General features: G+C 39.9%; 2 protein-coding genes across 5 annotated transcripts in view; both read right to left on the minus strand.

Annotated features, from left to right (window-relative positions):
- The window catches only part of egr2b (early growth response 2b), a 60,040-nt gene extending 55,530 nt beyond the window's left edge, over positions 1-4,510 (minus strand). For 3 of the 4 annotated variants that reach the window (XM_037755053.1, XM_037755056.1, XM_037755051.1), the window contains exon 1: positions 4,322-4,510. The gene's annotated coding sequence lies outside the window, so the exon portion shown is untranslated. Of the gene's footprint in view, positions 1-4,078; positions 4,200-4,321 lie in introns of those variants that run through there. The other variant, XM_037755052.1, reaches the window with a different exon arrangement.
- Positions 4,511-7,963: 3,453 nt separating this feature from the next.
- LOC119479456 (NHL repeat-containing protein 3-like) lies at positions 7,964-14,492 on the minus strand. The gene is made up of 3 exons (XM_037755057.1): positions 14,051-14,492; positions 11,822-12,024; positions 7,964-10,843 (listed from the first exon to the last, which is right to left on the minus strand). The coding sequence occupies exons 1-3, from the start codon at positions 14,307-14,309 to the stop codon at positions 10,244-10,246; spliced, it is 1,062 nt and encodes a 353-aa protein (XP_037610985.1). The 5' UTR covers positions 14,310-14,492; the 3' UTR covers positions 7,964-10,243.
- Between the last annotated feature and the right edge of the window lie 682 nt (positions 14,493-15,174).

Consider the following 15,174-nt stretch of genomic DNA (forward strand, 5'->3'; position numbering starts at 1 on the left):
TATCTGGCATTACTGTCAGCTTCAGGCTGAGAATAAGAGCATTCCTTAACCCTCTTCCTCATACTGGTGAAGCTTAATATGATGCATTTAACAAATGGACACATTTAACGAGGAAGTGCCCTTTGTGGAGACTGGAATCCCTCCTGGGTGTGTGGGGAAGGTGTGTGGGAGTGTTGTGTGGGCTTTCCCCATACAGAGGGACTCTAAAGGCCAGCCTACACACTCAGGATCCCGTCTCTATCCCAGCCATGACTTCCAGCTGGAGTCTGTCAGCAAAAACAGCCAGCGAGGCAGAAACCATAGAGGAAGAGGACAACAAGAAGACCGGAGGAGGACAAAGGCAGTGTGAGAGTGAGCGTGTGAAGAAAGGGGAGAAAAGCGTTGTGATACATATAAAGAGTGTGAGGTGGACGGGGATGCAGAAAGTGTGTGTCGGTGTGACCATCCTGGTGTGCAGAATAGGCCCAACTCCTACACTCAACATTCCTCTGCATTATACGGAAGTCAACAGGAGTGACAGTATGGACACGCGCATCCTTGACAGCTGCACAGTGAGCAGGAACTGCACGAGTACCTGCAGCAGAAAGACAAGTCTGAATGCTATAGGAGACCTCAGAAACAGCATCTCATGGCTTTCTGTTCTGCAGGTCTGGACCTCCTCAGGGTGACGTGGTCTGGGACCCCTCTGGGCAGGATGGAGGTTTCAAAAACTGTGACTGATACTCATTTATGTGCACATATAAAAGAAGTGAGCAAACTCACACTGGCTTTACTTTACATATATTAAGTGTATATTTCATAGGAACAACTACATGCCACCATTGGTGGACTGTAACATTCTGTGCCACTTTATTTTCATGCTGCTATTTTATGCTACTTTACACTGCTTCTCTATTACTGCACGTTTCAGAGGGAAGTGTTGCACTTTTTACTTCACTACATTTATTTGACGGCTATAGGTACTAGTTTCATTTCAGTTTTTCCACACAAAACACATGATCATTTGGTAATACTTTAACTCTCCCTATTAAGCACTTGTAAGCAGTATGTATACACATTTAATAATTCAATTTTAACAACTTTATCTACAGTAGTTTAATCTGATTTTATAACACACTATAATGCAGTTGGACGCATATCCAAGTGAAAGTTTGTGACCCGGCAGCCATGTTAAGATCAGTTGAGGAAATACCAAACACCGCCCACCAGCCGGAGCACACGCTCTCATTTTACAGCTAAACAGTACACTACAAGATCTTTCTGAAAACATCTGAGGAGAGAAATAGGCATTACAGTAACAGAATATTGATTCATATTTGATCAGCGCTGCCTAGTTTGACCGTTTGATCGGAGTTCGCGAGTGATTGACAGCTGCCTCCGTTGAATGAACAGCCAATAGGAACGCTCTCTCTCTGAAATTACCTGGGATTGGCCAAAGTCTAGATGTTTTTAAAGCCTGAAAACAGAGCCATGAGGAGGTGCAGGTGTTTAGTTTTCTCTCAGAACACTTGAATTACAATATGCTGAAAGGTTATTGTAGAATTTTTCCCCAATGATGCCAGAAATATTCTGCCTACTGCAGGTTTAACAAGTATAACTCCTCCTGTGGACACCCATACAGTAAGTTGAGGCTGTTGTATAAACAGATAATTAATAACAATACAGATAGCACCAGCACATGTCTTTACATCTATACAATTACATTAGAGTGCTGCTACAAATAAAACTGTCAAACCACCACAACATTAAAAGCACTGCTTATATGAATCCATCCATCAATAATAATGATCCATACTTATAATAAATGAACTCTGACCGGGGCCATCCTGCATGATAAGTACTTTTGATACTTGAAATGCATTTTGTTCCATTACTTCTGTTTTAATTAAGTACGATTTTGAGAGCAGGGTTGTTACTGCTACTTTTACTTGAGCAAATAAACTGAATGTGTCTTCCACCACTGCATTTGAGACCAAAGCTAGTTTGCAGCATCCCGAGATAGACCTTTACAAACTCACAAAGTTCAACAATAAAGCAAAAAACAACATAGAATAATACATTAAACAGGGTCCGATTAACCCCTCGTCTCCCACCTCCTGTGCATTTCTTATGTTCCTTGTCACCTATACGAGTTCTCATCATGAAGCAGCTCATGGGAGGTTCATTATTTTCCCAGAGGTGCCAAAATCAACCCGTGCTCCTACTTCCTGTCCCCAGGTTTGCTATGTGTCAGTTGGTTGGAGTAATTTAATCAAACAGAGCTTTATTAAGTATATATGCACCATCACGTGTGCACAAGATAAACATTAAATAATTAAGATCTTAAACTAGATTTTGACACAAGCTAAGATAATGCAGGACCCATAAGCTGACTATATCGTAGCGTCAATTTGCAATTAATCTGAGGTACATTTCGGATCCCTCTGAATGGACTGCTGCCCACTTTGTCCAGTTGGTAATTGAGCCTTAACAAAGACTAAAGAAAGGCACATGAGTATTCTTGGCATTGATTTCATTTATGATCCAGTGTTGTGTGTAAGGAGTTCCAATTATTAAACACGCAACAACAGATTTTATGGAAGGGTATCTTGATGGGTTACTGGGTTACGTTTTGGATACATATAAAACGAGTAAGTCTCCTATCCAAAATTAAAATTTCACAATTAGGGGAAATAGCACACTAGCGAGAACAAACACACACACCAGTGCACGCACACACGTGTAATTTCAAATAGTGCCGTTATTTTGCAGACAGCTGTAGAGTCTTTTAGTCTAACTGTATATGCCGCCATGCACACGCTCATTTCTCAGGTAAATCCTCTCAGACAGCCACGCATACAGTATATTTCCAGGTGTAACATCCATATGGAAATTCTGTTCTGTTCCTGGTGAATTTATCAGTTAATCAGCTACTGTGGATGAAAGAAGAATCGTTTTTAGTGGGGTTGTGGTTCCTTCTAGTGGTTGTACTGAGACATAACGGGCTCTACCAGAAGTGAAATGGATGACATGCCCTTCAGCTCACTTCAAGGCCTATGGAAAGGAGGCTGGGTCACGGGCGGACATGGGTCAAGGGGTATGGGGTGTGGGGTATAACACATGCGCAGTGTAACTGAAGCTGCGGATAACGGATAATAATCTGAATCTTTGTGATTCCTGGAGATGTTACAGGCAGCAAACAACACAACTACAACCAGGGCTGCACGGTTATGGCCAAAATGATAATCACGATTATTTTGATCAATGTTGAGATCACGATTGTTTACCACGATTATTCATTGATTTTCGTAACAACATATTTTTATTGCACTTTCACATTAAAATAAACCGAGCACATGCTGTGCTACATTCCTGCTAATGTACAAATTAGGCCTGCACAAATGAATATTCACCCTACCGTTTTGCTATCTACATTTTAAAGTTAAATGCATCAATCTGGTGCACTTTGAGAACAAAATTAGAAACATTAAGAGGCTAGATGAACAATGTTATGCTTTCAAATTAATCATAAACACATTGGTTGTGATAGATAATATCTATCCCCAAAAGTGAAGCCAAAACATCTTGATCGCCGGCTGGTTGCTGGCTGTTAGTTTAGGAAATGCTTGATTTGATATGCATCATCCATGATGATGTTACACAAATAGTCTTCCTCTGACAGCCTGAGCTCAAACAACCTGCTAATGTCTAGACAGTCACAATCTCACTCCAAATATCTCTCCCACAGGAAACACTTCAGACTCAAACTCACTCCTCATGAAGTACAACAAAGCTCCCACACCAACTACAGCATCTCAACACCAGCTACATCACAACACCAGCTACAGCATCACAACACCAACTACAGCATCTCAACACCAGCTACATCACAACACCAGCTACAGCATCACAACACCAACTACAGCATCAGACAGACAGACAGACAGAGTGGACACAGCCTGCCCATTGAAACAGGCTGTCACAGGCAGAACAGACTACCCAGGGAGGCCAAAACCAAACTACAACATGTCAGGTCATGTGAAGCACAACAAACACAGTAACTGTAGCAAAAGTCATGATCAGAGCTGCAAATAATCACCTGTTTTCATTATCAGTCAGCTGATGACTTCTGGTGAATCAGTTAGTCTGTGAAATAGTGATCTTTTTTTTTTCTTTTGTATCAACCATCCTTTCAAAACTCCAAATGAGGAGCATGCAAATCCTCACGTGACAAACTGGAAACAGGAGCTGATAAATGAGCCACATTGGCTTTAAGCTACAATCATCAACAGTTGGTATCTGCAGCAGTGACGTCATGAATGTAAACTGATAGACGTCCTACCTGCTCGATGGCGATAACCACGTGTCCGTGACAGTGATCAACAGGTGCATCTTTACTTTAAAACAGTCCTGGAACAGTTAATAGTCCACTATTGAAGAGTTTTTCCTCCTGTTGGTTCATGCTCAGTGTTTAGGAAGAGGTGAACACGCGCAGCAGTTGAAGCCCCGCCCATCCTCACACCTGAGCTCACCTGGCCAATCAGTGAACAGAACAGCCTACCGAGCTGCCTGCTGGGGGTCACTATGGGGGTTTACCTCCAGTTTTTTTTTAACTTTTTTAGCTGATTACATTTTCACATAAATTATATAAAACATACTCAAATTATTAGATGATATGTTCAGGACATCTTTGTAGTCCTTTTGTGTCTCTTTGTAGTTGTTTTGTGTCTCTCTGTAGTCATTTTGAGTATCTTTGTAGTTGTTTTGTGTCTCTCTGTAGTCATTGTGTGTCTCTGTAGTCATTTTGCATCTCTTTGTAGTTGTTTTGTGTCTCTTTGTAGTCATTTTGCATCTCTTTGTAGTTGTTTTGCATCTCTTTGTAGTCATTTTGAGTATCTTTGTAGTTGTTTTGTGTCTCTCTGTAGTCATTGTGTGTCTCTGTAGTCATTTTGCATCTCTTTGTAGTTGTTTTGTGTCTCTTTGTAGTCATTTTGCATCTCTTTATAGTTGTTTTGTGTCTCTTTGTAGTTATTTTGCATCTCTTTGTAGTTGTTTTGTGTCTCTTTGTAGTCATTGTGAGTCTCTTTGTAGTCATTTTGCATCTCTTTGTAGTTGTTTTGCATCTCTTTGTAGTAATTTTGAGTATCTTTTGTAGTTGTTTTGTGTCTCTCTGTAGTCATTGTGTGTCTCTGTAGTCATTTTGCATCTCTTTGTAGTTGTTTTGTGTCTCTTTGTAGTCATTTTGCATTTCTTTGTAGTTGTTTTGTGTCTCTTTGTAGTCATTGTGAGTCTCTTTGTAGTCATTTTGCATCTCTTTGTAGTTGTTTTGCATCTCTTTGTAGTCATTTTGAGTATCTTTGTAGTTGTTTTGTGTCTCTCTGTAGTCATTTTGCATCTCTTTGTAGTTGTTTTGTGTCTCTTTGTAGTCATTTTGCATCTCTTTGTAGTTGTTTTGTGTCTCTTTGTAGTAATTGTGTGTCTCTTTGTAGTCTTTTTGAGTCTCTTTGTGGTTGTTTTGTGTCTCTTTATAGTCATTCTGTGTCTCTGTACTCATTTTGTGTCTCTTTGTAGTCCTTTTGTGTCTCTTTGTGGTTGTTTTGCCCCTTTCATAGTGATTGTGAGTCTCTTTGTGGTGTCTTTGATGTCTCTCTGCAGCTGTTTTGCATCTTTTTGTAGTTGTTTTGGTATCTATGTAGGTTTTTTTTGTGTCTCTTTGTAGTTGTTTTGGTATCTTTGTAATGGTGTTATGTCTCTTTGTAGTTGTTTAGAGTGTCCTTGTGGTCATTTTGTGTCTCTTTGCAGATGTCATGTGTCATTTTTTGTCGTTATTTTTTCTGTGGTTGTTTTGCCCCTTTTCATAGTCGTTGTGAGTCTCTCTGTGTCTCTTTGCAGCTGTTTTGGCTTTGTGGTCATGTTGAGTCTCTTCCTGGTTGGTATGTGTCTCTTTGAGTAACATTATGTAGGTGAAGGCCAGGGCCAGGGCACCTGACACTTTGACACCTGACACACTGAGTAAGTCACTATGTCAACAAAAAAGGCACAAAAACAAGTTGGGATAAAATCACTTAACATAAAATTAGATTATATTATGGTTTTGTTTCATAATTTTTTCTGCTGTTTGTATTTGTATAAATAGTGAAACAGCATTTCTATAAGTATAAGATTCCTGGCAGCTTCATCTTTTGTTAAATTGAAAAAACAATAAGTACATTTACAGGTGAGTTTATGCTGGAAAAAAGTGACAGAGACAGTTTGACCAAAAGATTAACCTAAAATGAACCCAAACACCCAATTTCTCCCCCACGCTTGATAGAATCATAACTGTGGGACATCTGATGTGTGGCATTTTATGATCATGTTATGGAGAAGTGTGTCCTATTATCAGACAGTGTCCTCATCTCTGCTGGGCTGCCACATCTCTCCATGCTCTCTTCACATCTCTTCTCTTATTTCAATGGTGTTCCTGTGCTGAGAGGCCACTACAGGCCTGCGACAATGACGCCACTGTGTTATTAAGCTTTGTGTTGTACTATATTCATCTACCCCCTCCTTCATCTCCCTCTTCATCTGACCCTGTTCTCTCTCGCTCTCAGCCTTCTGCCTCTCTGGCAGCTTCTTGCTATAGATCTCCTCTTTCTTCTTCCACTTCTATCTTTTATTCAATGAGCCATGACTCAATTCACATTTGTCTGTTGTTTGCATGGACGCCTACAGAGTTCTTCTCAGTCTAAGAAAGCGGTGAGGACAGAGCAGTGCAGGGCAGCTGGAAACTCTGCTCTATACATGAATGTAGGCCGGGGCTGATGGGGTCTTTGTAGTTAACCTCAAAATGTACACACAACTGTAAATGTGAATTACAAAATATTCATTGTTTGGATACAAGTGAATTAAGATAATAGATAACACAAAAATAAAGTATGATAATTATATTGTTCATTTTATTTATGACACTTCAAAGATACAAACTTTACACAAATAAATGAAGATTCACGAGTGGAATACTTTAAGTACACTGCCATGATTAAAAGACAAGTACGTCGGCTCAGTTTTAAAGCTAGAGTGAAGATACTGTTATCATATGAGACTAGAAAACCTGAGGAATGCACTACACACTACTGTACACTGAGATACTAACCATGTCATGTTAGCTTGTGGGGAAGGAGGCTAAATAAAGCTCCAAAGTCAGGCTAAATTTTGCCGACGAAAAACTGTCATGGTCATTTTCAAAGGGGTCCCTTGACCTCTGACCTCCAGATATGTGAATGAAAATGGGTTCTATGGGTACCCACGAGTCTCCCCTTTACAGACATGCCCACTTTATGATAATCACATGCAGTTTGGGGCAAGTCAAAGTCAAGTCAGCACACTGACACACTGACAGCTGTTGTTGCCTGTTGGGCTGCAGTTTGCCATGTTATGATTTGAGCATATTTTCTTATGCTAAATGCAGTACCTGTGAGGGTTTCTAGACAATATCTGTCATTGTTTTACTCGTACGTACAAAATAAAGTAGGCTACAAAAAAAAATACACCAAAAGAAACAATAATATTGAATGGAAATTGTCATGAATCATCATTTATGTCTTCATAGAAATAGATATGAGCAGGAAACTGTATGAACTGAGCTCCATCTAGTGGTATGTTTAGAGCTAATCTAGCTTGTTATGAAAGGACTATTAACAGTCATCTATACCAATGTTTCCATCAGCATTGTGCAATTAAACTCATTTTTAATTGACTTATCAGATGTATTGCTATTGGCCCTGTTCTTGTAAGTTATACTAAGAGAGGCACTCTGAAGCATTAAGACAATGGAAGTGGAGCTGATGGTAGTAAAAGCAGTTTGGGCCTGTAAATCAATAAGAAAGAACTGGGTACAAAACGCTGCTATTACTCTTACATATCCAGCCTTAATCATCTTTTTCATTATAGTACTGGATACTGACAGTAAACCTTCATAGTAAAAATTAAACACAGCTACATGTATGATTAAATATCTTTAATATGATGTATCATTCACCTTTGGGTTCCCTGCCAGTGTGGACTTCAAAGACACACACAAAAAATAACATTTAAAAAGTGACTTGAAAATTAAAAATAAAACGTCTTTACAACAATTTTAAACCCACAAGTACAAGTACATAGTGTATATGCAGTCCAACTCACTGTGTCGTTTTTATTGGAGAAAAGCTTAACATGCATTTTCCAACACCAAAGAATATTATGCAAAGTACTGTATGCCAAGAAACGCATGCATCCGCATTTCATTGTACACATGGAAGATGGTGAAATGAAACCAAGTAAACCATCATTTATACTTCCTTCAGATGTTATTAAAACGCTGGCCACTTTACATACAGTACATCACCTTCAGCATAGAACACGGTTTCTAAAAGTATATCTGGACACCAAAATGCATCATGGGAACATTTCAAATTGCTGTTGTAGATACCAACTTCTCAAGGCTGCTTCTCGAGATCACAACTTAATGTAAGTAACGCAGGCTTTCTGTTAAAGATCTGTCGTCTCCAAGAAGCCCAAAGCGAGATCTATTTGACTTGACAAAGCTCCTTCAGTTGTCTGTTTTTGCAGGCGGAGTATGTGTAAAAGAATGGAATGTGTAAAATTGGACGGAACCATTTAGATTTCTTAAATACATTTTTTTTTTTTTTTAAGTGAATAAGTGCAACGATCGTCACTTATTGGACAGAATTTTGTCTTGAATACAGAATGCAAAGAGAATATGTGCAACAAGCCTACAATTCTATACAGGAACAGAGCTCGTAGTTTTATGTCACTCTCTGAAGGGCATGTTGAACCAACAGTATCATTTCCTCCCTCACTGAATCTCCCGGTGAATCACAAGTCACTCATTTACCCACACATCCTGCACAGTGACTGATAGTGGCAACACAGAGTCACTGAAAAAGCAATAAATCAATCACAATACATTTCTCACGGTAATGATAATGTCAAAATACAGTTGATTCTGTAATACAGGAAATATAGTGCAAGACAAGATTAACTAAACACACCTACACTGGCTAAATCTTTTTTTCAGAAAGATTCACTCAATCATACAACGTATCTATTCACTGCATTATGAAACGCTTCAATTATATTTATAGACGGACCAAACAGCAACATAATTCAAACAATTCAGTTCTAGCCTTTTAAATGTCTTTAAATAGCCATGTACATGGAAAAAAGGCTGAACTGGCAAAAATGCACAAAAGACTTTAAAGTGTCTGCAGTGACAAAAGGAAACAGCAACAAGTCCAAAGTCAAGAAAATTACAAATGGCACATGATTTCACAAACAGCAAATAACAATGATAACAGTGTATTGATACCAAATAACCAATTCCCTTTTCTATTGTGAAGAAACCAATTTAACTACATATTAAATTGTATTTTTATTAAATGGTATTTTAACTAATAATTGACATGAACCATGCCCTGTTGTGAATTTGTTTTACAATAAATACAACATAGTTGTTTTGAATTCCATTGTATTATTGAATGCGGAATATTATTACATTTTTAAAGCAGCACATGCTTAGTCTGGGGAAACCCTGTCTCAAAGAAACTACATTTATTTACTACGATGGATGGATCAGTGAATGGTGCTTAACCAGCCAGGCACACAGAGGAGCCCTTAACAAGAGACTCTGGTGTAAGCATTTCTCAATCAAACATCAAACGGCTCAGTTAAAAGTAGGGATGTCCTGATCGTGTCTTTCGATTCCGGATCCTTTAATATTAAGAATCTGCTGATTCACAATCTGGTCTTATAATTCATCTTTATTATATTGTTGTTATTTTCTCTTAGAAGAGCAGTATGTCAGATTTGGCGGCATCTAGTGGTGAGGTTGCAGATTGCAACCAACTGAAACTTCTATGTGTGCAGCGTGTGTTTTTTTCTAGTCCATGTGCTACTTTTTTGTACTGCAGGACTTATTTTGTTGACTTAAAAAAAACTTTCCATATGGTATTACGTTTCTTTCAAAACAAATACTGTTGCAAACTCGTACTATAAAAAATGTCCTTTCAATGAGACAGGGTTGTCAGGGGATACCTTTGACATCTTAACCTCAAATGTGTTTTTCGGAGGGTTCATAAAGAATTGTTTTGTGATTTTTTTTCTGGATCACATGATTGCAAATTTACATAACACATGGACATTTTTTGGTTCAGTTTTAAATAATTGGTAATGATAGGCGAAGTTAGTTTCTGATTGATCATGCCATTTTCAAAGTGTGGCACTACAGGAGGCTTCCACCCAGACTGAAGGGGGTGAACTTCTGGGCCTGCTGAGCTCCGATCTCAGCCACGTACAGGGCCCCCGTCTTCAGGTCCAGGTCTACCAGGTGGGGCTTCACGTCATCGGCCAGCTGGATCACACTGACCACAGTGCACTGGCCGATCAATCCCACCGGTGGGGCATCCAGCAGCGAAATCTGGTTGGTGTTGAGCTGGACGACAACAAAATACTTCTTGTCCGGGGTCAGGCGGACGGAGTAGGGCGCGTCCTCGGTGAAGCAGCTCCCCCACGTCCCCAGCCAGTCCCCCGTGATGGAGTTAAAGACCTGGATCCTCTTATTCCCCCTGTCGGCCACCCACACCCTCAGGGCGTTGTCCACGGTCACGCTGTGGGGGATGTAGAACTGAGCCATGCCTTGTCCTTTCTCTCCGTGCATCCACAACACCTCCTTATCTTTGGACAGCTTGATGAGGCGGTTGTTCATCCCGCCGTCGCCGTCCACGATGTATATCTCTCCGGAGTCGTGGACGAAGATCTCAGCTGGCTGGTCGAACTGCAGAGGGTTCAACCCGGCGCCTGCCTCCCCTCGTGTACCAAGCACCTGACAGATACCAGAACAGATTCAACACAAAGCAACATCTGGCTTTTCTAATTCTATATATATCACACTAAATACTTTAATGGAGAACAAGCTAGTGGAACCCTATATTGTAATATAGTTTGGGCGAGTACTTTTCCTACAAACCTTCATAAAATTTGAGTTCTCCAAAAATGTTTTGTGAGGATTGTAACTCGATCAGAGTCACACATCTCCTCTGCTCCTCTATTTAAGAAACTCCAGATTCTTACTATTTATGATATCATTATTTCTCAAATATGTGTTTTTATTTATAAGATACTTTCTGGTGGAAATATTCCTGAGCAGTTCTCAGGTCCATTCTTACTCAACCCCGTCAGTCTCTAGATCTTCATCCTCCTAAATTGCTCACTAGTAGAAGTCAATTTTCGATAAGATTTAGGGGAACCAAATTATGGAGTAGCTTTTCCCATCTATCAATAAACTGTTCATCTGTCAAATGTTATAAAAGTCGCCTAAAAGGTCATTTAATTGCTGTTTTGTAATTGCTTTTCCCTGTGTTGTCCATGTATCTGTTTTTATGTTTTTTTATTTTTTCCCACTCTCAATGTTGTTTGGTTATGATTTCCCAGAAGTCTTTATAGATATTTAAATCAATATCCTCCTCACAAACACTAACCATACACTGGTAACACGTAACACACACACACACACACACACACGTTTTTTTTGATATATTTACTGTATTGTTGTTATTATATATATATATCTTGTCCTAACTGTTTGTTATCACTATTATATAGTCATATTATTTCTTTATATTAATCTTGTCTCTATAGGTGAAGGCTTCATATAAGCCCAGTGGGTTTTTTGCCTCTTCCTGCACTGTATATTATTCATTTTTGTTATGTCGTATAGTCTTAAATTGTGCAAAACAAATAAACAAACAACACGAACCAAAGATTTCTAGTGAAAAATGAAAATGCTAGATAAAGCAGTCACCTGTAGGAGGTTCCCAGATGGCGAGTACTGTTTGATGCAGTGGCCGTACGGGCCGTTCCCCACGTCTGTGATCCACACGGTGGGGTTTGAGGAGGCAGCGTCTGCTAAAAATATTCCGTGAGGCATCTCCAGGGTGGTTGTGTTCCAGGCCATGAGGAAATCACCATCCGTGGTGAACACCAGCACCTTGGGCACATTGTCACCTAATGGCAAAGCAAAAGGCAATGTGTGTGTGAAATGTTAACCACATTTTATACTGATTTGATTTTCAAATTGTTCCAAGTAAAGTATGGTTAAGAGAATAAGGGGAGAAAACAATCTGGAATTAATTTCACAAATGTTAATGAACATTTCCATTTAATTTGATCTCTCTATTAACCCTTTGAGACCCACATTGTTTTGTGTCTTTTTTATAAGTATATGTGTAAAGTATATGATGGTCATCCCCATGCTCTATTATGTCTCATATGTTGTTGCAGCAATTTTTGGATTGATACCATTTGTTACACAGATTTGGTGCTAAATTTAACTGCCAAAACATGCCTCACATGTTATTGTTTTGGTTGTCTACATCCCGCCCTCTGCTGACGCAAAGCACGCATGTGACATCATCCCAATGCTTTCATAGCCATATCTGGTGACTTTAACCATGCCTCTCTTTCATCCACACTGCGCCCTTTTAAACAGTTTGTGAAATGTTTTTATTAAACCAGATAATGATCTTATACTGCACTAGAGCTTTTACTCTTGTGTGTTATACTCTATTTTAGCTTCTATCCTAGCTTTTATTTTTAACTTGTTTTTATTTTCTAATCTTTAATGTTTTTATAACTGTTTTAATTATGTCTTAATGTTCTTTTGCACTTTGTCCCAATGTTCTTGAATGTTTACATAAAGCACTTTGAATTGCCCTGTTGTTGAAATGTGCTATACAAATAAAGCTGCTTTGCCTTTCCTTGCCTTGCCTTGAATGCAAAAAAGAGGGCCCTTAGAGATGGAAATAGGGAGGAACTGAGACGAGTGCAGAAGGAGCTTAAGGGTGATGATCAGGGAGAGCAAAGACATCTACAGGAGGAAGTTGGAAAATAAGCTACAACAGAACAACATGAGAGAGGTGTGGTCGGGCATGAAACTCACCACAGGCTACAATGTGGCCAGACAGCCCATGGAAGAGAATCAAGCCAGAGCCGATGAGCTAAACTGTTTTTTTAATAGGTTTGAATCAAGTACTGCTGCTCAGCCATTCTTACTCCCTGCCACTTCCTTACCTGCTGTCCTACCTCCACACCACACCATGGACCCTCCACCCCCCCCCAGTCCTCCCTGCCCCCTCTCTAACCCTCCCCTTGGTTTTTAAACCCCCACAGTCACACATCATTTGGAGCATTATTTAACTTCCGACAAGCTAGCATGACATGGTTGGTACCTGCATAGTTGTGTGTAGTGCATCCTTGGGTTTACTAGTTTCACATGATATATGTACCTTCATTCTAGCTCTAAAACTGAACCTGCTACAGCCTCTGAAAGACAGTAAAGTTGGCGGGTCTCAGAGGGTTAAAGGTCCCATATCGTGCTCATTTTCAGGTTCATACTTGTATTTTGTGTTTCTACTAGAACATGTTTACATAATGTAATGTTAAAAAAAAAACTTTATTTTCCTCATACTGTCTGCCTGAATATACCTGTATTTCCCCTCTGTCTTAAAACACTCCGTTTTGACGGAATTGCAACAGAATTGCAACAGAATTGCATTGCTAGGCAACAGCTTAGGTCCATGTGTACTTCCTGTCAGCTGATGACATTCACGTACACTGTAACCAGGAATAAACTGGGACACATTTAGAATGTTTACGTTTAAAACCGTGTAAAGGGTCTAAATATTGTATATTTGTGACATCACAAATGGACACAAATCCTGACAGCTTGTTTCAAATGCAGAGTTTCTGAATACGGGCTGTATGTATTTCCCTGTGGATTGAGCGTTTCCATACTTTCACAGCATTCATATAGGACTTAAACCTGCTTTATAATAAAAAAACATGAACAAAAAAACACTTTTTTATAATATGGGACCTTTAAAATAAAGTAAATGTTTATATACAAACAAACATGTTTTTTAGGAATATCATCAACAAACCTACATTTCCAGTACACAAACAAAATAAAGCAAAAAGCAGATTAGCTGTAACTTGATGAAGTGAGTCAGAGTTCCTGCATGTGTTTGTTTACCTCTCTGTGCCACATACACCACCCCTGAATACTGGTTGACAGCCACTCCGAACACGTCCCCGGTGAAGAGCTCCGGGTTCTTGGGCCAGCCCAGGTCCAGCTTGTAGAGGGGTCTGCCCAGCATCTGGTAGTCCTGTCTGAGGCTGGAGCTGCCTGGCTGCTGGGTGACGATGGTGCCGTACAGCACCATCATGAGGACAACGAATGAAGCCATACTGGACGCTATCAAACACGTTTGGCCTCTCTTCTTCATCAGCATCAGGGCTTCAAGCTGCTGGCTGGTGGTGCGTTCAATGTCCGGGTCCAGTGACGGTTGCTTTAAACCTGACTATCTAAATGTTTACAGAGAAACACCAAAGAGTGGGGTTTATATATAATTTATAAACCTGCAGACCACATTCACTTCCCCGAAACGAAAACAAAACAGAGGGCAATTTCAGGGAGTAACACAGTGCATTTCCGCCCAAAGTGTCACAGTAAAAGCATTACTAACATATCAAGACACACAAATCCATAATAACGTTACTCTGAGGTTACTAGCCAGGTTTAGGGGGCCAGCAAGTGTTCAAACTCAACTTGTGAATACATATCTGATACGTGCTTGTACGTATTTTACATAGACAGCTGCGACAATTTCAACGCTATTATTTTAAAGCTTTTAATTTGAAGGGCAATCCTTCTATACTCCCAGTAGCTTGACGCAGCAAATCATGTGACCAAAACGTGCTGTAGGGCTGCGACTAGTGATGGGAATTCCGGCTCTTTTGGCTCAGCTCACCAAAAAGAGCCGGCTCTTTCGGCTCAGCTCACCCAGAAGAGCCGGCTCTTTCGGCTCCCAAACGGCTCTTCGTTTTACCACTTCTGCCTTTTATAATTTAGCCAACTTTAGCGCTGTTTTGACCTATGATTACTATGTGTGCACATATATCACTTAAATTATTCAACATAATTATACTAAACCTTATAATTTCCTGAATATCATAATTTTACATGCTGCTTCGTTTCCGACTGTCACTCATCTTGTCTGCTATTTGTGCACCGCACTCCTCTCTCTTTTTCTCTCCTCCTCTCCCTCCTGCTCTGTACCTGTAGACCGCCAGTGCGCCGCGCACTCCCGCCCCTCC

Source organism: Sebastes umbrosus, chromosome 20, assembly GCF_015220745.1.
Source record: "Sebastes umbrosus isolate fSebUmb1 chromosome 20, fSebUmb1.pri, whole genome shotgun sequence".
Lineage (NCBI taxonomy): Eukaryota > Metazoa > Chordata > Actinopteri > Perciformes > Sebastidae > Sebastes > Sebastes umbrosus.

Coding starts and splice junctions, on each gene's coding strand:
- LOC119479456 (XM_037755057.1), bottom strand. CDS start 14,309: ATGCTGATGAAGAAGAGAGGCCAAACGTGTTTGATAGCGTCCAGTATG. Junction 12,025..14,050: donor GGTGTATGTGGCACAGAGAG/GTAAACAAACAC, acceptor CTTTGCCATTAG/GTGACAATGTGCCCAAGGTG. Junction 10,844..11,821: donor CATCTGGGAACCTCCTACAG/GTGACTGCTTTA, acceptor GGTATCTGTCAG/GTGCTTGGTACACGAGGGGA.